General features: G+C 43.7%; 1 protein-coding gene across 11 annotated transcripts in view; it reads left to right on the top strand.

The window, feature by feature from the left end:
- TRIM9 (tripartite motif containing 9) overlaps positions 1-26,119 on the top strand; it is a 131,095-nt gene that overhangs the window by 44,731 nt on the left and 60,245 nt on the right. For all 11 annotated transcript variants that reach the window (XM_087421706.1, XM_087421709.1, XM_087421668.1 and 8 more), the window contains exons 2-3: positions 16,313-16,408; positions 18,941-19,063. In XM_087421706.1, coding sequence (XP_087277832.1) covers positions 16,313-16,408; positions 18,941-19,063 — 219 coding nt within the window. The remainder of the gene's footprint in view (positions 1-16,312; positions 16,409-18,940; positions 19,064-26,119) is intronic.

Consider the following 26,119-nt stretch of genomic DNA (forward strand, 5'->3'; position numbering starts at 1 on the left):
AAAACCCTAAATATGTTTTAGAAGCTTTTTAAGATATCCTAAAGAGTTTCTCTTTTGCCGATGAAGAGGATCATTTATTAGAATAGTGAGATTGTGTTTTAGTTTGTTCTCGGAGTAACTGAAGCCATGGTAGTGAGAGAGAGAGTTATGTTAAGGATTACTTAGTTTCCTTATATTCAAGCTTTATAAATTAAATGTTAGGAATGTCAGAGAAGGAATACGTGGATTATCATCAATATGAAAGGATCACCTGCCTCTCAAACTCATAGTCACAGCAAAGGAACAAAGTGCCTCTGTACACAGGTCCTGCTTCCTACAGACATGGCATCATGAGCGACCAGGGAGGGCATGTGTGTTATGGGCCTGATGGCGTCTGTGCCTTCCTAAAGGAGGTGACGTTTCTGCGGTGGGCGGAGGTAGTGGCAGAGGTGGTGTGTCATGCCATTTCCTACTCCAGTCACTCCTGCTCCTTCTGAGGAATTGCTGCTTTCCAAATTAGGCATACATTTCCTCCTACAGGACCTTCAGCCAGACGTGGCTTTAAAATACGTCATTGTGAGAGGGCACACAGGCCAGAGTTAGTGTTGCCGTGTAACTAGGTCTCAGGTGCTGCTGGGTGTCTGCCACAGAAGAATAGTGACAGCCTGACAGGGGAAGGCATGAGAGATGGTCGTCTTCCTCCAAGGCAGCAACAGCCTCTGCACAGGGGGCTCCCAGGATCAAGTAGTAAAGAAAATTGAGTGAAATGTTCTGTTGTTCACTTACAAGATGCTTGAGGGTTCTGTGGGTATCTCTTTAAATTCAGAGTCAACTGAAAAAAAACAAGACTATTTGAATAAATTTTTTTTTTTCTACACAACGTGGAATTCTTAAACAGATTAATTACATAAGGAGTATTCATCCTTGGGAAAAAAGTCAGTTTTTAAAAAGCATGGGGCCGTCCCCATGGCTTGGCGGTTGGGTGCGTGCGCTCCGCTGCTGGTGGCCCGGGTTCGGACCCCGGGCGCACACCGACGCACCGCTTCTCTGGCCATGCTGAGGCGGCGTCCCACATACAGCAACTAGAGGGATGTGCAATTATGACATACAACTATCTACTGGGGCTTTGGGGAGAAAAGGGGGAAAAAAAGGAGGAAGATTGGCAATAGGATGTTAGCTCAGGGCTGATCTTCCTCACAAAAAAATAAATAAAAATAAGTAAATAAATAAAAAGCATGAATTATCTACAGTAAAGTATACAAATCTTAAGTTTACAGCTCAATCAACTTTTACATATATACATATGTATGTGTATATATAGATATGTAACTACTAGCCAGATCAAGATATAGAACATGTCCCACCCTCAGAGAATTTCCTCATGACACTTTCCAGGCTGTCTCCCCACCTCCAGAGGTCACCATTTTCCTGACTTCTATCATCATAGATTAGTTCTGCCTGTACTTGAACTTTACATAAATACAGCATGTACTTTTTTGTGTTTGCCTTCTTTTGCTCAACAAAATGTTTTAAAATTCATTCATGTTTTTGCATATATCATTAGCTTGCACTTTTTTATTGCTAAGCAGTATTCCATGTATGAATGTACACAATTTATCCATGTGACTGTTGGTAGACATGTGGGCTGTTTCTAGCTGGGCCTGTGATAAATAAAGCTGCCATGGACATTTATCTAAGTCTCTGTGGACACACGCTGTCATGTAGGGTAGGTGTGTATTTAACTTTACTAGAAAGTGCTGGTTCTCCTGAGTGGTTTTCCCATTTTCACTCCCAGCTAGCCATGAGTGAGGATCCCATCCTCCCCAGCACTCAGTGTTGTCAGTCTGGTGGGTGTGTAGTGGTCTGTCCTGTGTACCTTTGTTTTTGAAGAAGCTGTGCTAATGTCTGCATCAGTGTTGTAGTAGGGTCCTGAGGTCAGAATTAAAATTCAGATATTGTAATTAACATTCGCAGCCTCCTAGTGACCCCATGCCTTTGAAAAATGTAACTTTTCTAAGATAAGTAAAAGTTCAAGTAAGCTGAAATTTCAGGGTAGCCATAAGCTAATGACTAGAACAGATTTAAGTTGGAAAGGAACACTTTGGTATCTAAAATACACATCGGTTTAGGCTTCTAAAAGGAACAATAGCCACTTGCTCTGAAGAAACCACAAATCTACTCCCTGTCCCTATTTTTAAGAAGTCATTGAAATTCCGTAGCTGACTCCAGCCTGGTGGGGAAGCTCCACTCTTGGTGATTAGCCACAGGGCTGCTGAGCAGCTCAGTCTCACAGAATTTCTAGTTTATCACGAGGTCAGGTGCCTCACATACTTCACACGTTATAAAAAGAGCTGAAGAGCCAATTCTTGTTCCTTAACCTTGAAATGTGTCTGCAGATTACAATGGGCCAGATTCTTTGTATTCTTTGTGGCCATTTTGCTTTCCATCAAAAGCTCCTCCAACATCAAAGAGAGAGCAGAAGATGCATATTCTAAATAGATTTACAAAATATAAAGTGAAGGGATCTGGCTGTTGCCAAAGGGAATAAGCATCCTGCTCTTAACTGACTGCCTTCTCAGGTGTAATAGGTTTCTGCTACCAAAAATTTCATGACTTAAAACAACACAGATTTTTTATCTTATAGTTCTATAGGTCAGAAGTCCGACACAGGGCTGTTTCCTTCCCGGGGAGAATCCGTTTCCTTGCCTCTTCCGTCTTCTAGACGCTGCCTGCATTCGTCGGCTCGTGGCCACCTTCAGAGTAGCAATGTGACTTCTCTCTGATTCTTCTTCTGTAGTCACATCTCTCTCTCATTGACTATAGCCCAGAAGGTCCTCTGCTATTAAGGACTCTGTGATTAGAATGGGCTCATCCAGATAATCCAGGATAATCTCCCCATCTCAACGTCCAGAACCTTAATCACATTTGCGAAATCCCTTTTGCCGTGTAAGGTGACATATTCACAGGTTCCGAGGCTTAGGGCATGGACATCTTTGAGGACCATTATTCTGGCTACTACCTCAAGAAAGAGAATTGATACCCAGGGATCAAACCTGGTCATGCTGGTTCTTGTGGCTGAGCCCTACTCTCAGTGACATTGCTGAGGCACAGGTACTTCCTTGAAGTGAACATTCATCAATGCTGCTTAATGGAGTAGGTGCCACAAGTGTGCCTTTTCTCCCTCCTGAGGTGTCTCGAAGGCTAAGGAATGGATGGTAATGCCACAGATTGTATTTGTCTCCCAGTAAAGTCTAAAGGAAATGTGTGACTTCAATCTCAGATACAGGGTTGCTGTGCTATGAGCTATTCTTTGATATTATGAAAAATGTTTTAAAAAGAGAGAGAGACTACTGTTTCTTGCCATGCAACTCATAACTTAAAACTGAAAAAAAGACTCTGAAATTATTGAATGTTCAGAACATAAGAACAGTCTGCCAGAGCCATCCTGGATGTAAGCACTTAAGTGATCTGGCCATCATTGTGACTTACCTTTGAAAGTGTATGAGGGGTGAGAAGGACTCTATTCTGGGTCTAGGAGGATCAAGATAGGGAGAAGGAGAAAATGTTCCTGGTTTTCCAAGTGCCATTTAAGAACTGTATTTCTAGGAGGAACAATGTTGTGAAGAGTATTTGGGTTTCCTAGCTAGCCCAAATAATCATATTTTTAAAAATAATATATTTTTATAAACTGTTTCTCCTCATTAATATCTAGATAATTTGTAAATTTAGTTTTAATTACCAGTTTGATCCAGGGGTTATTTAGAATAATATTCCTTAATTTCCAAGAGATACTAAACATTAAGTGAAGCATTTTGGGGAATGTAGTGGAATAGGATAATCAGAGTTATTAGTTAATTTTGACTTAGTAATGGACAAATATAGGTTTACACCTGATGAAAGATGGAAAGGTAACAGCTTGCACAATGGAAAAGCCTAGCAAAACATCCAAATCATTGAGTGGGATTAAGATATTAAATGTGATAAAGCCACAGAAATTTAAAAAAAGGAAAAATGGATTATAAGATGTAGAAATATAAACAATGTTGATGGAATAAAGCCAACTATACCAATTAATACAATAAATGTAAATAGTCCAAATTTCCCTGTGATGAAGGAAAAAACCATCAGATTGAGTTAAAAACAAACGTAGTTTTAAAATAAAAGATGAGCAAAGTTATACTAGAGAGAGAGAAAGAGAGAGGAGGGTGTATATAATAGCATCAGGTGAAATGGAATTCAAGGCCAAAAGAACTAAGTGGAACACATAAGGATATGCTCTAATGTTAAAAGGAATAATGAATGCACAAAAAAGTTGTAACAAACCACAAAGGCACAGATTCCATAAAGCAAAACTCCTAGAGATAAAACAGAACATGATCAAAGCACATCCTTGTGGGAAATTGATCACTTGTTTATTTTAGAATATTATAAGGCAAGTAGACAAATGATAAACAAGAATTAGGGTTTCTGAATAACCCAAGTAACAAGTTCAATTATGTTTACAAATATATTATCTTATGTATATTATCTTCATATTATGTATATCCTCTCCTATAAGAAGAGAATATATTCTTTCTTACATCCATTGAATGTTCATCAGAAGCTATCATGTACATGCATCTGTCCACAAAATAATGATTATAAATTCTAAAGAGTAGAGATTTTCATGAACCAGACATTCTGACTATAATCTACTGAAAGTAGTAATCCATAACTTTTCACTTCCTCTCCAACAGACCATCTGAAATTTTCCAGATTATTTTCCAGTTATGGGCCCCTAAGGCTTTTGTGGTAAACAAACACTTGTCCACAGATAGTCATCAGCAGTGGGAAGAAACTAACTTGTGTAAGAAATGTTAGGTAGCACTCTATGTGCTAGGACCCCTTCCAAGTGCTTTACAAATAATACCGGTGAGAACTTACCTTAACTAGGAAAAGATCAACAAGAAGCTTTTGAACCCCACCCCTTCTACCACCACCACCCTGGTAATTTTAAAATGCAAATTAAAAAAATCAGATTTTTTTTGTATTCTTTGCCTATCAGATTACAAAAATAAATACAAATGATGACATTGGGAGTGAAATATACTGGAAAGAATTACTCTCGTCACCTTCATCAGGAGTGTAAATTGGATGCCCTCTCAGGGACATTTTGATAATTTTAAAAACCCTCTAAATATGAAAGTTTGTTGATCAAGCAATTTCACTTCTAGAAATGGAAATAGTCAAGAATTTGTTGTAATATTTACTACATGAATTTCACTTCAGCTCTTTGCAAAAGATGGAAACAAACTAAATGTCTTAAAATAGGAGATGAGTTAAATAAATTATGATGTACCTGCATGGTGGGTTACCTTACAGTTTAGCAGTTAATAGCATAGATTTTGGCCACAGACTTCCTGGGTTTAAATCCCTGCTCTGCTTCTTACAGCTTTATAACTTTAGAGTACTTAACCTCCCTTGCCTTAATTCTATCACCTATGAAAAATTTGAATAATAATAGGACCCACCTTTACTGGGTTGTTTTGTAAAAAAAGATGAGTTAATATTTGTAAAGCATTGCAAGCAATGCGTGCCACATAATAAATGTTATCAAAGTGTTATACAGCTATTTAAAAGGGGTAGTAGTATATTTAGTGAAATGGAAAAATATTTATAGCATATTAAGTGAAAATAGCAGATTTCAAGACAACAGTGGGTATATGACATGATCCCAATTTTGTTGGCATACCTTATGTGAAGACATATATCTGCCTGTAAATGTATACAAGATTTCAAAGGATAAACATAAGGGTTCATTATCAAGCCTATTAATAATATGTCTTTGGTGAGATTGAGGGTTTTATTTTCTTATTCTTTTAAGTTTTTGTTTTCTGATATTTCTGAAATAAGGGATAAAAAGTTATTTCTTAAAATAAACAAAAAGTCTTGCTCCCACTGGCTATTTAGTTCTCCCCACTGGAAGCTTGAGGAGATAAATAAGTCGTCATTCCTGTTTAGCACTTAACACTTGAGTCTCCAAAAGAGCACAGTCAAAGCATTTCTAAATGAAAAATAGTTCAATGATTTTCCATTTTATCGTATATATTTCTAAGAGCATGTTTTTAATTATGTAGTGAAAAGCCCTTATTTGTAGAGCTGAGGGTTTCTATCTGGGACACTTAAATACTACAGAGAACTGAAAATTTATAGATCTCAAGTCTGTTTTGCTTATCTTAACTGTTCCCTGGCAGTAGCAGACAAAGTGGAATGACCTACCACCTGGAAGAACATGGCGGACCATGAAGTGTGTACGTGAATGAAGGCAGCCGGAGGCATCCATAGAGAAAACAGCTGTCTGGAAAGGACTCAGAGCCTGTTGGTCGGGCCCTAGAATTCTCTAAAGGGAAAAGGCAGTGTATGCACAAAGGAGATCTATCCTCTAGTCCATCTCCAGGATGTAAAATCCAATATTTACACAAAGGCTTAGCCCAAGGAAGGCATATTTTTGATCCTCAGTTGTAAATACTTGGTAACTGCCTAACAACACACATACCGTGGTTTAGAATATCCACAGAAGGGCATCTCTCTGACAGAGCCTTGGGTGGAGTGGTGTTGACCTTATAGCCTGTGTGCCTCCTGCTTTATTAAAGTTTCATGCCTTCAATCACAGCATTGCTGCGTGAATTCTTTCCCAGCGTCCAGCACTCTAAGCAAAGCCATGGAGATGTGGCAGATCAATTTTCCCTCAAGAAACTATGAACATTGAGTGAGGCAACAGTTTTTTTTGCTGTGCTCTGAGGTGAAAAGTGGCTCCTCTATCTCATCACTGAAAAAACTTGCCATGTTGATTTGCGTCTCCAGTTTGAGAGTTTTCTAAGGCATAGAAACATCTTAAGTTTGGTGGATAAAGGCTGTGCGGAGTATCTGTGGAAGTCAAATTCTGGCCACAGATGGCTGTCTTACTAGGAAAGCAGATACCTCTCCTTTCCTCTGAGAGGTAGAGAAGCCACATTTCTGTTGTTGGTTGTTAGAATATTCTAGTCTTCTGCTTTGTTAAAGAGCCTATGGTAGGGGACTTTTAAATGGACATTATTAAGCTCAGAATGGTGGTAGTTTCAGAGCAATGATGGTTCCTTGAGGGAAGAGATGGTGTCTACTTTCTTTATCATTGTTCTTCCAGCATGAATCACTGTGCCTGGCCCATGGTGAAACTCCATGAATATTGATTAAATTAATAAATCATGAAGGGAAAAATTATAATTGCTATCTGTATTAGTTTTGCTGCAGTAACAAACAACCCCCCAAATCTCTGTGGCTTATAAAACAAAGGTTTATTTCTTGCTCGTTTTATATCATAGGAGGTAGTCTGAAGTTCTGTTCTTCATGCCTTCTTTATGAGGCCCACAGCCACTGTGTGGGATATGCCCGGTGGTGTGCTGACCTGGCTCGTGCCAGCTCACAGCTCAGAAGAGTTGATGGTACACGTCTCTTCCCAACTCTTTGTTCAGTGATGTCATTTTGGTAGCCTAAAATCAACTGTGTATTTACATCATGGAAACTGGTAAACTCTACAAATCAGAATTTGTTTGCTGTTTTTGTTTTTTGAGAGCCAGTTTATCAACACACCACTGGATTCGTGTGACGAAAAGGAAAAGCAAAAGAGCTGGCAGAAAGTCACAATGCCTCCTTAGACTAAAGCAGATTGCATGACCAAGGATGACAGTGGGGCAGGGACACGTGCTCCATCTACAGGGGACCTGCAAGTCATGTGGCAAAATGGGGAGGGAGAAGATAGTGTGAATAGCACTACAGTCTACCACACTGTCTGAGTAATTTAATTGACCAAACCCCAAAGTGGGACATGTGGAATTACAAAGTGTCTTAATGATTTACGTATGTATATTTTAACATAATTCTTATTATAAAAATAATACTATTTATTAAATGCTTTCAATATGCCAGACATTGTGTAGAATAACTTTATATACATGATTTCATAGAATCCTCACCACGGTTCTATGATGCAGGTACCGTTATTATCCCCATACTGCAGGCAAGGAAACTGAAGCTTACAAAGTTCAGTATTTACGTTGGGTTCCCTGGACGCAGACTCCGGGAGTTGCATAGGGATGGCCAGTTGCTGGGTGCTCTCAGTAGGTCCACCTGTAAGGAAGTGAGAAGGCCAGGACTGAGTAGAGGGAGAAGCTGACCTGCAGTGGCCTCAACCAATCCTGCAGGGAGTTGTGAAGCTGGGATGGCCCTTCAGGGTTGTTCTCAAGTCGAGGCAAGGGGGCTGCAGCCAGTCATTGGCCATGGGACATCCTCTGAAGGGAGATAACCTTAAGCAGTGCAGTTCTCCATGACCAAAAGCGATTCCTAGTGTAATCTGTCAACAGTGGTATTCCCAGCGGCTGGAAGGAAGAGCATCAGCATTTAAGAGGGGATCTGGGCAGAGCACCACAGTGTCCACTGCAATTAGGTAATACGTTCATGGTCACACGGCTGTAAAAGGCTGGGATTTAAACCCAGGTCCATCTGACTTTAAAGTCTGTCCTCTTAACTCCAATGCCAGATTGGTCCCCATTGCCCCATCTGTCTCATTCATTTGCTACTATCTGATGAAATAATGGCAGTTCTGGTACATGGTTATGGTTTAAACAGTGCCTGAAACAATGCTTGGATTTGAATTGTTGTAAAAAAGGAGGTAAATGGCATTATGCGTTAGCTTTTGGTGTGGACGTTTTCGTGCTTGCGTGTGCAGGTCTAGCACTGAGGAATAGGATGGGAGAGCGGACTGTCTGTAGCAGTGTGTTAGAGGAAAAGGGCATGAAGTCTTCCTTCTTCCTGTCCTCCACACAGTTTATAGGGTCAGGTTCACAGTAAAAATGGTAAGATTTGTTTCCTGTGGGGAGAGGTGCTGGCTTAGGTGGGAACTCGGATCTGCTCATGATGTGCTTCCTTACTTATCCTGAAGGTTAGCTGGGCCTGCTGAAGGTCAGCTTGTTTCCCCGGGATTGCCCCAGCTCTCCCTGGGCCAGAGCAGGGCTGGCCGCTGCCAGACAAGCTGGACACTAGTTAGAGTGGTAAGGACAGATGTTAATCAGTAATATACTGTTGCAAATGGGAAGAGTCCTGTTGACATGAACTGAGGTGACTCGGGGTTTTAGAGGGAGAGTGAGGGCATAGGGAGGGGGCCAGGGGCTCAGTAGGGTCAGGGAAGTGAAAAATGAAGAAAAGCAGAAGGGTGGGGTTGGTTGTCCCATGTGAACCCGTCTGGGTTTGCTAACTGGCACTTGCCGACATCCTGCCCTCCCACAGAGACTGGAAGACGAGAGCCCTGGCTTCAGTTGTTGGCTGGAGCCGACAGTAGGTTCTTTTGGCAGCCTCGAGTTTCCTCAGACAGACAGCTGATAGGGGGCTGCGGTCATCCTGGGGATGCGGCCTTGAGCTGTTAAAACTAGGTTAGTGTTTCCTTCAAGTCTTTATAGGCCAAGGTTGAGGCCTAGATGAGGGCTTAGAGGAGCCTGGCTCGAGTTGGGTCAAGGAGAGAATCTCTGTCACGAGCAATGAGCAGTAAGCAGCAGTTTAGTGGACTAAGTCCCCACCCGTAAGACCCCTCTGATACCAGCCTTATCCAAAGCCAAGAGCCTCCCCACTCCACTGACGAGATGTCTCATACACACACACTCACACACTCTCACATACTTACGTACTCTAGACTCACATTCACACTCACACACATACATACACGCACAATCACACACTCTCACATGCATACACACACTCACACGCTCTCACGTACTTACGTACTCTAGACTCACATTCACACACATACCCACAGTCACACACACACTGTCACATGCATACACACAGACTCACACGCTCTCACGTACTTATGTATTCTAGACTCACATTCACACTCACACACATACATACACCCACAATCACACACTCTCACATGCATACACACTCACACGCTCTCACATACTTACGTACTCTAGACTCACATTCACACACATACCCACAGTCACACACACACTGTCACATGCATACACACACACTCACACGCTCTCACATACATACTGTGGACTCACATTCACACTCACACACATACATACACCCACAATCACACGTACACTCTCACATGCATACACACACACTCACACGCTTTCACTTACTTACATATTCTGGACTCACATTCACACTCACACACATACATACACCCACAGTCACACATACACTCTCAGATGCATACACACACACTCACACGGTGTCAAATACTTACGTACTCTGGACTCACATTCACGCTCACACACATACATACACCCACAATCACACACTCTCACATGCATACACACACACTCACACACACACACACACACACAGTCGCCCCTAGACTGTGTACTTCAGTTCCCAGGCACAGTTACTCAGTTTGCAGGTCACAACCTGTTCACTGCCCCAGCCCTGCTGCTGGGCTTGGAGACAGGCTGGCATCTCCAGGCAGGCCAGCCTCTCAGGCTTCCTACCCATCCAGCGACAGTGAGCTGGGCTGGGGTGGATCCAGGATCTTCTACCACCAGAGAAACCAGAGGGGAGACCCCTTCATGGGGGCAGGAAATGGACAGGCGAGAAGAATGGAAATTTTAGCTGGAAGGAGAATCAGGCCCCTTGGGAAGCTCAGCTTGAAAGCTCCCCTAGTACTAGCCACTCAGTGAATTCTCATTCTTTTACCTCATTCAACACTCACACCAGTCCCTACCCAAGGTTTCAGGTCAGGAGGTGATAAAGCCAGCATTGGACCCCAGTCCAAAGCTTCTGGCCTCTCCCGTGAGACCCCTTTCTGATGGGGATCCATTTCAAATTCACCAAAAATTTTATGCAGGAAAAAAGAAGTTGAACATGTCATAGGTTAACCAGTCATGCTAGGGTTTCCATATTGTCTGACTATCAAGCATAATCAGGTCCCCTCATAATCCTCGTCAGCTCAGCTTCTCTGGACTAACATCCTTTTACCACAGTTGTTTTGTTCCTTCCTGTGTGGGTGAGGGAAGATTTCTCTTCTGTGGGAGGCTGAAGCAAAGGGCATGACCTTAGAATCAGACTAGGGTTTGTGGCTTTGTGTTCCAGCTCTTCCATGTGTGGGTGGTAAGCCCTATCTCAGGTGTATCCTGTGTGAGCCTCTGCAAAATGGCAGGCTGGTGACTGGGATTAAATGGGGTACACATTGAAAGCACCCATCAGATTCCTGGCTACTAAGAAATGACCAATATATTGTAACTATGCATTAGAATTTCTTGTTTTTACTTTCTAATTATATAAATATATAATTATATAATGTCTATAAAAATCAGTATTTCTTCAAGAAATATTGTAGGGCCGGCTCCGTGGCTTAGCGGTTAAGTGCGCGTGCTCTGATGCTGGCGGCCCGGGTTCGGATCCTGGGCGCGCCCCGAGGCACCACTTCTCCGTCCAACGTGAGGCCGAGTCCCACATACAGCAACTAGAAGGATGTGAACCTATGACATACAACTATCTACTGGGGCTTTGGGGGGAAAAACTGAATAAATAAAATCTTTAAAAAAAAAAAAAAAAAAAGAAATATTGTTATTCTCCTGGGAGAGGGGAGCGAGTGGCCTTCCTTCAGAATTACATTGCATCGATGGTCACCTTGCCCTGTGTTTTGTGTTGACCTTGGTGCCTGGGAAGGAGGTGGCTTGGGCGGCAGTCCTGGCTACTGGCAGTATGATAGAGCTGCCTGGGGAGGCCCATCATTGAGCAGCCTGCAGAGTGACGGAGCTGTCTGGAAGGCCCAGGGCCATCTTCTGGGCCATCACACTGCCCTTGCTTATTTGCTGCCTCGTCGATTTTGTACCGTTTCTCTGGTTGACACTTTTGACCCATCCTGTGCCCGTAACTTCAGATCCCAGATGCCAGGAAGCTTCCTTTCATTTGTCCCAATTTGTCTCCATCTAATCTTTGAGAATATTGAGGGGGAAAATGACAGATGAATCATGTTCATGGCAGGGAAAGGAAAGGAGACAGTCTTCTGTGTGGGCATGCTCGGTAGTGGGCAGATGCACGGGCAAGTAATGGTCAGGATGGATTGAATTCTGTTACCCATCTGCTGAGCCTAAATAGTAATAGATTCTGGAACATGGGTGCTCCACGGGTGCTCCCAGATCGAGCCCCCACCTCTTGTAGTGTGTGCTCCCAGGAGGCAAGGGGAGCCAGAGTCAGGTGGAAGCTGAAGGGGGAAAAGCAGGAGCGGAAGGAAGGAGGAGGCAGAGTTCTTTGTTCCCCTCCGTCTTCCTGGGAGGTCTTGGTTCCTCAGAGCGTGCTCTGGGCTCTTGGCTGGAGATTTGTCAGTGCTTTGTCGGCTACATCATTTTCCCACCCTAAGGCACTTTTTGCTCCTGACACCTTTTCAGTAAATTGGAAAACAAATATCCAAGAAATCTGAATGTCATTGCTTAGGCGTCATCAACAGCTTCTAACAGCTGCATGTACAGCCAAAGATGCCGTAACAGAAACACACGCTAAGTGTTTGCATCTCCAGTGTTCTGGTATAAATTGACAGGGCTGCTCCGTGGTCCTGAATACAGAACATCTCTCTTAGCACAGAGCAGGAATTTAAATACTTCTGGGAAACAAAATCAGTCAATAATAACGTTCTTCTACATCAGATGTAGCTTATGAATGTGATCCAGAAACTATCCTATAAAAGCAGTGCACATGTAAATCCTTAAATAAGAGCATTTTCTGGTGATAAATAGTTTCCAGAATTTTTCATTGTCTCCTGCTCCATTTCTACAAGTTGGCAAACCTTCAGAGAAAGGTTTCTAGATCTTTATCCCATAACGCAGTTTTTCAAATACCAGAACAGTCATTAGTCAGGTCGAAGGCTTTCTTAGGACTGAAGATGGACACAAAGGGAGGAAGTCTGCAAATACACTGATTTTTGCAGCTCACTTGCAACTTTGCCATATAAAATCCCTGGAGTGGATGCGGCCAGCACCCTTTGTCTACTATGGGATCATTTTTTCTAAGTATCTGATGGCACCTGGTCAGCATCCTTTATAGGTGTCTGTTCTGACTTCCATTATCCAGACAATTGATTGCAAGGCTGGAATACAAGAAATCAGGCAGCTTCAGTTCTGTGTCCCTGAATGGATTTGGCTTCTGTACTCTGACCTCCAAATGTAGTTATTAAGGCACAGGTTAAATTAAAAGGGGAAGAAAACTGTGCTAGCCCAGCAGACTTTTACTCATTCAGAAAAGGGAGGGAAATCAGTTCTAAAGTAACAACAAAAATTTCTCCTTCAGAACGTCTCTCATTTTATTGTCTGCTCTTCCAAATGAGACCCTCTTTACCTCCTTCATCCCCTGGGCTCCTGGAAGACGTTCTTGAGGAGAATACTTCCACCCCAATTTCTAGTGCAGCTGGTGCCTAGCAACTGCAGGCTCTCGCTGTGCTTTCTCTTCCTCAGCTGAGTTGGTCTAGCCTCCTGGAGTCTGAGGACAAGTGATGAAGGATATTCCCCAGCAGGTCCTGTTCCAGAAATCCGGCCTGCGAATCCCCCAGTCAGGCAGCAGGTGTCTGTGAACAGGCGGGAGGAAGACGACTAAGAGTTAGTAACAGCCGACATTTATTCAGCATGCACCATGTGCCAGCAGGTTCTGGGCTTTAGATGTTGCATCTCCTGCAATGCCCTCCCAAGAGTAGTAGTAGTCTTCTCATTTTACAGATGAGGTAAACTAGGTGTGAAAGGTTGAGCAGCCAGTAACTGACAGCATCTTTGGATTCAGAATAGTTCCCTTAACCATGACCCTTAACTAGCAGGAGCATTCGCACTGATGAATGCACTGACCCCTCACAGTAACCCAACTACAAAGCGTTATTATTATTCCCATTTTTTTCCACTGGAGTAATGCAGGCCAGTGGCTTTCTCAAGGTCACACTTAGGAAGGAACAGAGCCAGAATTTGAACCCTTCCAAAGCCTGTGTCATTTCTACCACCCACATTGCTTCCATCAAGTATTTGGCATATGTATTTTTAAAGAGATTCAGTGCCCAACTTTTTATTTAATAAGGCAAATATAAGAGAAAAACATTCATCGGACCAAGAGATAAAATTTCAAGATTCTGTCCTTTTACTGAAAGGACAGAGAGGACGACACATTGTGTTGGCAAGGAGGAGAGTGGGCTTTAGTTTCCAAAGAGGCGTTGTGGGAAAGGAAATTTGTCTCTGTAATTTACAGGAGGGATGGAAGGATATGCTCAGGCTGCTAGAAGAAGGAATTTTGTATCAGCTACAATGGTAATGGCTGTAAGTAATGGAAAACTCTAGTACAGGGACTTGACCAGGAATTAATTTTCCCCGCATAGCAAGAAGCATAGTGGTAGGAGATTCAAGTGTTGGTTCAGCAGCTCAAAGATGCCTTTGGAACCCAGGCTCTTCTTCCTCCTTCCATCCCTCCTCCCTGACCACGTTGACCTTCTCCTCATGAGAGTCACAAGACATCTGCCATGAAGTCAGGACAAAAGGGAAGAGACTGCACCAGCCACACTGTTTCCAGGTTAGCAGAAAAGCAGAAGTTTTCTCAGACCCTCCAGCCTCCAGCCGACTTCCACGTAGGTCTCATCAGTCCATTGTATATATATACCACATCTTCTTTATCCATTCATTCGTCACTGGGCACTTAGGTTTTTTTCCATGTCTTGGCTTTTGTAAATAATGCTGCAATGAACACAGGGGTGTAGATATCTTTTGAGTTGGTGTTTTCATTTTCTTTGGATAAATACCCAGAAGTGGAGTTCATTTTTAATTTTTGGAGGAAACTTGTTACTGTTTTCTAAAGTGGCTGAACAATTTATATTCTCAACCATAGTGCACAAAGGTTCCCTTTTCTCCACATCCACACCAACACTTGTTATTTCTTATCTTTTTGATAATAGCCATTCTAATAGGTGAGATGATACTCATTGTGGTTTTGATTTGCATTTCCCTGATGATTAGTGATATTGAGCATCTTTTCATGTACCTGTGTGTACATGGCCATCTGTATGTCTTCTTTGGAAAAATGTCTATTCAGATCTTCTGCCCATTTTTTAATCTGATTGTTGTTTTGCTGTTGAGTTGTATGAGTTCTTTATATGTTGGGGATATTAGCCACTTATCAGATATATGATTTGCAATATTTTTTTCCATTTGGTAGGTTGCCTTTTCATTTTGTTGATAGTTTCGTTTGCTGAGCAGAAGCTTTTTAGTTTGATGTAGTCCTACTTGTTTATTTTTGCTTTTGTTGCTTTTGCTTTTGGTGTTAAATTGAAAAAATCATCACCAAGACCAATGTCCAGGAGCTTACCATCTAGGTTTTCTTCTAGGAGTTTTGTGGTTTCAGGTCTTACATTCAAGTCTTTAATCCATTTTGAGTTAGTTTTTGTGTGTGGTGTGAGATAATGGTCCAGTTTCATTCTTTTGTGTGTGGCTGTCCAGTTTTCCCAACACTATTTATTAAGGAGACTGTCCTTTCCCCATTGTATCTTCTTGGCTCCTTCATTGTAAATTAACTGACTATGTATGCATGGGTTTATTTCTGGGCTCTCTGTTCTGTTCCATTTATCTGTGTGTCTGTTTTTATGCCAGTACCATATTGTTTTGATTACAAAAGCTTTGTAATATAGTTTGAAATCAGAGAGCATGATGCCTCCAGCTTTGTTCTCCTTTCTCAAGATTGTTTTGGCTATTCAGGGGTTTTTGTGATTCCATACAAATTTTAGGATTATTTGTTCTATTTCTTTGAAAAATGCCTTTGGAATTTTGATAAGGATTGCGTTGAATCTGTAGATTGCTTTGGGTGGTATGGACCTTCTAACAATATTGATTCTTCCAGTCCATGGGCATGGAGTATCTGTTCTTCACTTTCTTTGTTCTTTCTGCCCCAATACCAGACCAATAGCCCTTTGGGCTAAATAACATTGATAATTATTAGATTATCTGACTCCCTGTTTTTTTGTTTTTAAATTAAATAAGTTATTGCTAATTAAGTAATTAATTAATTACTTAATGAGATGAGGAAATTCCAGGCAGATATCAGCTGGTGAGGAACTTTGACTGCAATGGCCAGAAGTGTTCACTGCTTCAGAGGAGAGACTCCTGAGGAGCCTGTGGAAGGAGTCTGGATGCCCTTGTTACCAGACTCCTCATGCATAGATGTCGGCTAGATGGCCCAAGCTCTAACAAGAGGAATCTGAGGTTCAGGACTCTGGATCTTGGATCAAAACAACCCTGTGTAGGTTGTTGCTACTTATGTGATTACAGCTCCATGGTTTCCTTCTTTGTCTTTGCAGAGCCAGCTCTCCCAGGCACTGAACGGTCTGTCGGACAGAGCCAAGGAAGCCAAGGAGTTTCTGGTGCAGCTCCGCAACATGGTCCAGCAGATCCAGGTACCGGCAGCACCTGAGAAGGCCAACACCATGGGTTAAGTGTAACTGTGTAGTGGGGGAGTTTATCTGTTTCTTCTCTTTTATTTTTACTTGTGGAAGAATTCCTATTTATTTTTTTCTGCTCTGTCTCTTCCAATACGTACAAACACGCATACACACCAGTTTCAAATATACCCCTTCTTGAGGTGGTTACATTTTGTCAACAAGCCAGAAACACTACCTGATTTTCCGCATGGTTCCTGTCTTCCACACTGAGGTCCTGATTCTTTACTACTGTGTATTTGGAAAGAGACCTATTTCTTTGTGAATTCAGAGTCCTTATTGTTGAAATTTTTAAACTCTATAGGTTCCCAAAGCACCTTGTAGTAATCGTATCTTATCTAATGGTAACCAACAGGTCATTTTCTCTTTTTTTCATCCTTCTTTCCTCCCTTTCTTTCTTTCCTTCCTTCCTTCCTGTCCCATAATAATGCTTCTCCTCTATTTAGATACTTAAATATTTTTCAGCCATGATTCCCCTGGCAACTATAATTTCAGATTGCTTTATCTGGAGCAGTGACCAACAGATCAGCCAGCATTTGAGAGCTCGTGAATTCTCACTATAGCTGAAGGGGGGAAGCCATACAATGCATGAGATGCTAAAATAATGACCTTCTGCACCATTTACTGTTCTTATGTTTTGAGGTTTGCTTCCCTGAAATAACCTGAGCTCTGGCCTCCAGTAAATTGGCTTTATGAGTTAATATCTAACCCATGTCAAGGCAGAAATGGCTTTTTAAAAGTAAGCAAGCCTTGGGGCCAGCCCGGTGGCATAGTTGTTAAGTTCGTGTGCTCCACTTTGGCGGCCCAGGGTTCACAGGTTTGGATCCTGGGCGTGGACCAATGCACCGCTCGTCAAGCCATGCTGTGGTAGCATCCCACATATAAAGTAGAGGAGGGTGGGCGGGATGTTAGCTCAGGGCTAATCTTCCTCAACAAAATGAGGAAGATTGGCAATGGATGTTAGCTCAGGGCCGATCTTGCTCACCAAAAAAAATAATAATAATAAGCCAGCCTTTCAAAGAATCTCACCCTGATGTCTTTGCCTTTTTTCGCACATGTCCACATTAAAATTTCTGATTCCCTAACAACCTAGCAGTTGTACATTCTTTCTGTTTTCTAAAGCAGCCGAGTTTATCGATCAGTCCCTTCTTTGCTTTTGCTGGCATAGAATGTGCAGCCTCAGGCTTGCCTCTGTACCTCGTATCTTCATCAGAGCAAAGCTTTCTTTCTGCCCTAAATGGAGCCTGCAAGGAGAAGGCTCCCCCCTCCCTCCAAGTTTTACCCTGCATGGGACATCGAGAGCTCTTAAATGATGTTTTCCAGGGGACTTCTTTGAGAACTCAAAAGCATTGCCGTGAAAACCAAAACTTACCGTTTGTAGAAGTCATTGCCCAAGCAATCACCAATGCATGCTTTATACGGAGAAGACCTTGCATTGCAAACAGTTACCAAATACCTATCAGTGGATTGTTATATTAAGAGACACAGCTCCTTGTGACTTTGGGAATAAATGACAACTTGAAAGGCTAAGCTATTGCTTCCATGCCAGCACCCACAGAGTTGATAGTTTACTCAGTTGGGTGCTGCTTTTTAGTGCTAATAGTATGTGTGAGTATTCAGTTTTCATTAGCTATAAATTACAATGGCTTTTCAGGTTATGGTTTGAGAATCAAAATTACGTAGGTAATTTATTTAAAAGAATGAATGCTTATCATTTAGTGTGAGAATTGCTTAAAAGAAATGTCTATGGCATACACAGATTTAAATCAAGTAAAAATTTAGAGCCAGCATTCAGTTTAAACATCGTGGGGAAGCTGTCGTTCATTTAGAACGTGGTTACCTTTCTGCCACCAGCTGTCAGTTGGTGTCTGACTTACAGCAGGGTAAGGCCTGTCACACACACCGATTGTTCTTAACTGCCTGCCTGTGTTCACTGTTTGTTTCCTTAATAAAAGGAGCAGGTACTTTTGCCCATGATTATCTTAAAACTTTTCTGTTGTCATTGGATTATTGTTTCATATTGAAGACCATTGCCATCCTCTTCTTTCTTACCCTGAATTTAATGATTCTTTATCTCTCCTGCCTCAACAATACCCCAGTCCCTCAGGCAGCCAGCCTGTGTGAGTGCCATCTCCACCATACATAGCTGGACTTATGCCAGCCTTCCGAAGGACTCATGTTCAACTCTACAAACTGGAGCTTTATTTTACTTCATATAATTCATGCTGTGGAAATGATTTCCTTTTGATAAAAATAAATTTATTAAGTAATATTTATCCTTTCTGATCTAAATTAAAAGCAAAACAAACACTGCCATTGTTGATGACATTTATCTAGTTATTTAAGAAAAGCCAGATGTGCCTCGTGGACAGAGTCCCTTCATTTCCTTCAGCAGGGGTTCCCATCCACCAGTGGACGGGAGCTCTGTTTTCTCTGGCAGCCCATGGCGCCCCGGTGCCCTGCAGCTGAGAGGTGTGCTCTGTCATGCAGGAGAACAGCGTGGAGTTTGAGGCCTGCCTGGTGGCCCAGTGTGACGCCCTCATCGATGCCCTCAACAGACGGAAAGCCCAGCTGCTCGCACGCGTCAACAAGGAGCATGAGCACAAGCTGAAGGTGAGGGCTGCGCTGCAGGGCAGAAGGCTGATGGAGGCTGAACAGGTGGGCAGGAGCCCACAGCCCAAGTGGCCAGCAGCCTGCCAGCAGGGGGCAGGCATCACTTCCTTCCCCACTCACTGCTTCCTTTTCCTCTCTACGACTGTTGAGTGCCTCCTCTGGGCAAGAAGTGCTCTAGGTGCAGGCACAAAAAATAAATCCCTACCCCTGCGGCTTATATTCTACCAGAAGGATAAACAGTAAGCAAGATGAAGACGTAAATGTGCAGAATGTTAGTATGAAGTGCTGAGAGAAAAATAAGGTAAAGGGGACGGGGATACTGGGGATGGGATTGAAATTTCAGATGAGGGCCAGGTGACCATACAGACGCAGCAGCATTTTTGAAATGAAACGAGAATGGAATCCATAGTTTCCAGGAAATAAGCAAGATTTGTCCTAACTTCTGAAGCAATCTGTGCAATTGGACAGCTGTACAGACTTTTGTTATCACACTGGAATCAACTGATTATGAGTCTGGGGCCCTATTGGCAGGAGGACTGGTCCTCCTCAAGACATCTGATACCCATCCACTGCCCCCTGGAGCAGGGTGACAGCATGTGAGAGCAGGCTGGATAGATGGGAAGAGCCCAGCCCAGAAGTAGGCAGTCAGCAGAGGTCCACACATGTGGCCAGTCAACCTCAGGGTAGCTCCCAGTGGGTGGAGGGTGGGTGGTGTACAGTGTTGGCCTGGGATTGGGGTGGAGGGAGAAGTAAGGTCTGACCACAGGCTCTCTGTTTGGGTTGGGCAGTGAGCATCAGGAAGCGTCAGTAGTGGGCAGCAGAGCGTGGACACAGCCTCGGGTTGGGGGCTGGGGTTGGTGGTTGGTGAACGGCCCAATAAGCAGCAGAAATGCCCAGCAGGTTTGAAACAGGCTCTAGTCCCTGCAGAACAAGAGAAGGCCCCAATTCTAAAAGAATGGGATTCCAGTAGGAGAACCAAGGAAGAATTTCAAAATGAAGAGTTAAGAGGACACAGTCTTCAGTAAGATTTGGGGCTGGAACTCAGTGGCAGGGAAGTTTCGAGCAGGGCCAGGACCCAGTTTGTGGCAGAAACATGCAGGAAAGCAGCTGCTGACTGGGGCGTGAGGCCCAGGCAGGACTGCAGCGAGTCCGGCAGCACTGAGCCCTGAGCAGCAGAGTCGCCATCCTTAATATGTGCCCCCGTCCCCAGACCTGGGCCCAGAAGGATGGTGCCGCATACCAGGCGGCAGGACAGAGAGCAGCATTTCCCCAGGGAAGCCTTACAGTTCTCTCCAGAATGAAGAGATCCCAACTCTAGCTTCCTCCTCTAAGGCCCCTCCACCGCTACCCACTTAGAGCCACACCTGCTTCTTCCTTCTAAACCAGGGCAGTGAAGCGGCTGGAACATAAACCCTCTCCGCTGCCTTTGTGATTGCCCAGCTGTCGCTCAGGGGGCCGGTGGAACTGAGGAGGCAGGAGGCTGAGCTGGGACGACAGGGTCCAGGCCAGAAGGACTGGTGAGGGCTGTGCCCATGATGAAGTCTGCTGGCCGGACTCCACTGGTGCTCCATCAGGGCCAGGTTTCTGAATGTTCCTGATGAGAGCAACAGCACAGTTTTATCAAGGAGAGCATGGCAGGTTCCTGGATAAAGAAAATTGCGTGTCTTGAAGGTGATCTGAACCAGGACTTTGGAGAGAAAAGTGCCTAGGGCTCTGATGTTCAGAGAGCCTGTGCCTGTGGTTTGGACGGGGAACCAAGGCTGGCGATCATGACACTCCCTCCAGGGTTGCTGTTTACTGTCTCCTGGTGGCGGGTCTAACTGGAAGACCCTCTCAGGTTCATCTTGGAATGAACTCAAGCCCCTGAGGCACCCCGCTGACCTCAGCCTCGTGGAGCCTTCAGATGGACACTGAAGGTAATAGGAAGGCTCTGGGCTTCCCGGGAGGCACCCACAGTAGCCTGTGTCATGTGTAATTCACAGAGTGCTGAGTGACAGCAGGTTTTACCTCGATGGCTTTCTTTAGCTCATCTGTTTCCAGGCTCTGGTCTCCTAATGTGTGTGATCGGATTATTTGCTCTTGAATTCCCTAAAGGGCCACTGGACTGTGTTTCATGGCGACATATGTAGTAATTCCTAAAATGTGGGGGAGGAAGTGTGGACAGTATTAAAGATACTGATTTTTACTCCAAAAGTTCCTTGCAAGTTTTACCATGTGGATGTCAATCTTATGCATTTAGCTGTAACAATCTGGGGAGTGGTTCTACTCCATAAGCATTTTCATGCAAGATAGGCAGTTTAGGTCTGAATGAGAAATTCTTCTAGAGTCACCATTTTTTATGTGAATTAAAATCAAGAAATCCTGTGAGATATGAATCTGGAGTTGCCCAGCCAGCAACACAAAATGAGCATCCTTGGCAACCAAGCCCTGGCTTTCATAATAGCAACAGCTAACATTTGGGGACACTTTCTTTGAGGCAGCACTATATGAATTGTGTTACAGGAGTCAACTCCTCTGTTGCTCACAACAGCTCTACAAGGTCATTATTAGTATTATCACATTCTAGACATGAGGAAGCCATGGCATCATGTTATTAAGAAGTGGTCTGAGGATCCAGAGTTCCAGTCCTGGTAACCTGGCTTCAGAGCCCAGAATCTGGACCACACATTCTACTGCCTCTGGCTGGTGGGAGTACAGTGCAGAGAGGGCCTGACCCACCCTTATCCCTTCATCAGTCAGCCACCACCTACTTTGTACCTGCTAGGAGCTGAGTACTGGGCAGGGAGTGGGGGAAGAGGGACATGGAGGTCACTCAGGATGAGCCCTGCCCTCACGGAGCTTACAGTTCAGTGGGTGAGATAAGTCACAGCCACAGGTGACTCCAACCCAGGGAGAGAGTGAGCTACAAAAGGTGGCCACTGTCGTAGAAGTTGTGAGGAGGGCAGAGTTCCTTCCAGCTGAAAGGGTCACAGAGCGCCTCACGGAAGAGCTGCATTGGAGTAGCCCAGACTGTGGGAGGTGTGTGTTAATGGCGGCCTCCATTCTCGCCTGCAGGAATGGGCAGAGCTGGGAGGGAAGAGGATGTGGTTAGTGCACTCTGGTCTTGCTCCAGTTAGTCCTGAGGACCGATGGATGTTTCTGTTTCCATCGCCTGCTCTGGCATTGCTAAAAGATTGTCACTATAGCCCTTCAGAAACCCAGAACTCTTTTTATTATAGCAGAACTCAGATTGTTGTTTGAATCTCCCAGAGCTGTGTAAAATAAAACCACACATGTCTTCAGGAAATGAGCTGGACAGCTGAGATTTCCCTCTACTTAGTGGACCCACAATTTTAGTCCCAAGCCATAAAACTTTAACTTTTTCTCAATGGAAATCTCTTTTGTAAAACATTGCAGACACTTTCCTGGCATCTTTAAACAGAACTCAATGGACAGTTTGTGAAAAGTCATATGGTGACTGTAGGGGAACCCCAGGTTTTCTATATGGGAGAGATGTAAGGTCAGCAGTCTGGATGCGTGAGGGAAACGGAGCTTGAGAAAGCATCGTTTATCCTTATCAGAGGGTGGCAGAGGGTGCGAGCCCCCCAGTTCTCCCTCCCCCTGCTGCCTCTGCAGGATGCGGCTGTGGAGATCCGTCATGGGCTGTGCGGCGGACGCAGGTGGAAGCAGCGCAGCAGCGGCTTTAATGCGTCACTGGGACTCCGTGTCTGATGACAGTCCATCAGTACCGGCAGCCCGCCCCGCCGGGCACACTGATGGCTCAGGGGCCACTGCACAGAGACAGCTGCCTGCTCTTATTCCGCCCCGCCCAGATCCCAAAGAGCTACGCAAACAAGAGACAGGTGGCTGGTTGTCCCCCACGGCAGCAAAGCTGTTCTGTCTTCTGTCTCGAGTAATTTGTCTCTCTGCTGTTTTCAGCGGATTGTATCTGTCACTGCTTCTGAAAACAGCCAGCCGTGCCGACGCCATGACTACTGATGCCAGCCTCCACGTCCCCTCCCTCAGCCCTTCTCCTCCTGCCTGTGCCCTCTCTTGTTGCTTCTGTTGCCACTCAGATTTGTGAGAAAAGACTGGCCTTTTGTAGACATCGCTTGCCAAGCACAGTGCTTCTTTCTGTCTTTGTCAGCTAACCCATCACTCACACTCCAGCAGGATAATCTTAGGTCTTCCGCTTCCCTTTGGCAGAGCTCTCTGGGTCCTGCTTTTTGCTGACAAAGGGGAGAGTTGTGTATGTGTTTTTCTGGCAACTTTCTCTCCTTGAGCAATCCAAAAGGCTAGGGATGCTGGAAAGCGAGTGTGCATAAAGACAGTCTTTATAGTCTCCTCAGGCCCCTCTCTGAATGCAGGATCGCGTGAGCAGATTGACTGGTTCTGGTTCTGGGGAAGATGGAGCTGAGTGTGAAGAGCCCAGATCCTGTGTCACAGAGACCGGGGTGTGAGGACACACTTTTTCACTCACTGGGTCTCTACCTGTGGGCAAGTCAGTGGCTCAGTTTCTTTCTCCATGGTGTGAAGTAAGGCTAGAGTCATCGTCAGCTCACTGGGCATTGGGCAGCACTTGGCACAGTGCTTGGTCAGGATTAGTATAACCTCTATTCTTGTCGTTGAAAGGGAGTGACTAGATGTAGGATTTCAGCCGCACTCCCAGGGCTTGTTTTCCATAACTCCAGAGTTCATAGTGGAGAACAGCCTGTCTGCGGTGTGAGTTGTCTCTGAACCTAGGAAATCCTTTAGTGGCTCGAGTTCATAATTGATCATCCTATAAAATAGTTCACAAAGTTTGGTGAGCTATTTTTAAAAGCTGAAACAAAGGCCTTGAGACATATGCAGATGTGACCATATTTTAGGAACACTGTTTGAACTGTAAATTACAGTTAATGCTATTCTTGAGAAAACACTGGGAGCCACATATCTATTTTCAGGATGTGGTGAAATACAGCAAATGTCAGAAAGCTACCAGAGAGAAAATGCTTTAGAGCTTTCAAGACATCTCACTGAGTCACACTTGGAGCTACTCAAGCAGCATCCCCACAGTCCGCAGAGTAAATTGGACCCTGGGTTCCTCATCCTTCTGTGTGTTTGTTGACATCCATCCCAGGTCTTCCTTAGCTGAGTGAGGCCCTAGAATGTCCTCACTGTCCGTGATCCCCTTAGGATTTGTGACAACACTTAAATTAAAATGTGTCATTAATGAGATCTGTGCTTTTTTCAGGAACTTTACAAATGACATTTTTCTTTTGGTAGGCCAAAGGAAATATCTGAGAATTATTTTTATTTGTGTAACATTCAGAATTTGAAATCATTCTACAATCATCTTAAATGTGTTCTCTCTCCAATATATTAGAATGAATTCATATTTTGAATAGTATGAGGCAATAAGTTTCTTTTGGTTGCCTTTCAACTCTAAAATCCTCTGAAAGAAAAAAAATTTCTAGTTACTCAAAAATATTCTGAAAAATCTAATCTTAAATTTCCATGTGTGGTTGGTAAATTAACATACCAACGAAATTACTCAGTGAGAACACTAAGGGATAATGGTAAAGCTTATTGTTGGATAGAGCTTTTTATATTTACAGAGGGCCTGCATTTGCCAGTTGTAGTTATCTATAGAATGCTTGATTTTGAGTCCTAGTGTACCGTTGGGTTTGTTAGAATCATTATCATTATTGTCATCATTATCTTTGTTATTACTTACCGTGTATTGCCTGTTATGTTCCCATTATGTTTGCAAAAAAATTAATTATATGACCATATCAAGAGTGCAAATTTACACTAAGGATATTATTGGCTTGTCAAACTGCTTACTTCAGCAATTTTACCATTGCTTCATAATGGGTAAATAATCCTTTGATTCAGATCGAGAGAGAGAGAGAAAGAAAAGGAAGGAAGGGAGGGAGGGAGCCAGTAGTCAACTCAATCCCTATGAAACTACTGGCAAGGAGTCCAGTTAGTCCATTGCAGTGAAGACATTTGGAAAAATTGGGCACACTAGAACAACTAGAAACCTTCAAATGCCTTCAACAGAAGTCTTTAGGGGCCAACTCTAATAATTTAGCCACAATTATTATTGATTACAAGCCCATCATTGATGGGGGACTTCCTTTCAGAGTTTCATTTGGCAAATTCTGTGGTCCTCTGCTGCGCATGGTGTAGGAGCAAAAGTCACAGAAGGTCTGTGTGCCCAGGGTGCCCATGGGATCACCAGGATGCCACCAGCTGTATGTGGTTAGGAGACACACCTTTGAACACCCACCCTCCACCCACTTTGGCCATGCCAATGCCACAGAACTTCTTTAATGCATTTGCCTAAACCCAGATGTGAGTGACGCTCCTTACCTCCAGAAGGCACTTAGTGCATGCTTTGAAGATGATGGAGTAATCCACGGTACCCCACTGTGCCTCATCTGCTACAACACACCACACTGCACATATCACTTTTACTGTAGCCCACCATAAATGGCAAATGTCCTCCTGTGTGGCTGGGACCACACCAACATGCTTACCTCTCCAGATGGCTGGTATTTCCCCCTTCGTTAACTTCTCTGTTCAAGGATACGGTATTCCAAACACTAAGAGCATGCTTTGCATATTCCACTCGTTGTTTAAGGATGAGGCTGTTGGTGGCATTCATACCTCTGGAACAGAAAGTTCAGAGCTTTACTGTTAAAATCTCAAGCCTTCCTCAAAACAGGTACATGTTTTATTTATTTAATTGGCCTAAATGATCCTTTTCTTGGTTAAGAACTCAAAGCCTCAGGCTTGTCTTTGAAATGATTAGTTGCCAATGTGGGTAAGTTAATAACACTAGTACAGAGGGTGGTGACAGGAGAGTGGGGATATGTGCTTAACACCGTGTGGGAGAGTGGTGGCTTGTGAAGAGGGAACAATGTTCCTCCTCAACTTAAATGCCTTGGAGTTTCGTGAACAGAATGATACTATAGGAGATCAAATTCTCCTCTAGGAAACAAACAAGAGAATTCTTTATTTCACTAGAGGAATCTAATGGCCAGAACCCTTCACCTGTAACTCACAAATGGGTCACTTCCAAGCATCAGC

Source organism: Ceratotherium simum, chromosome 3 (genome assembly GCF_057802395.1).
Source record: "Ceratotherium simum simum isolate JZ-2026a chromosome 3, ASM5780239v1, whole genome shotgun sequence".
Lineage (NCBI taxonomy): Eukaryota > Metazoa > Chordata > Mammalia > Perissodactyla > Rhinocerotidae > Ceratotherium > Ceratotherium simum.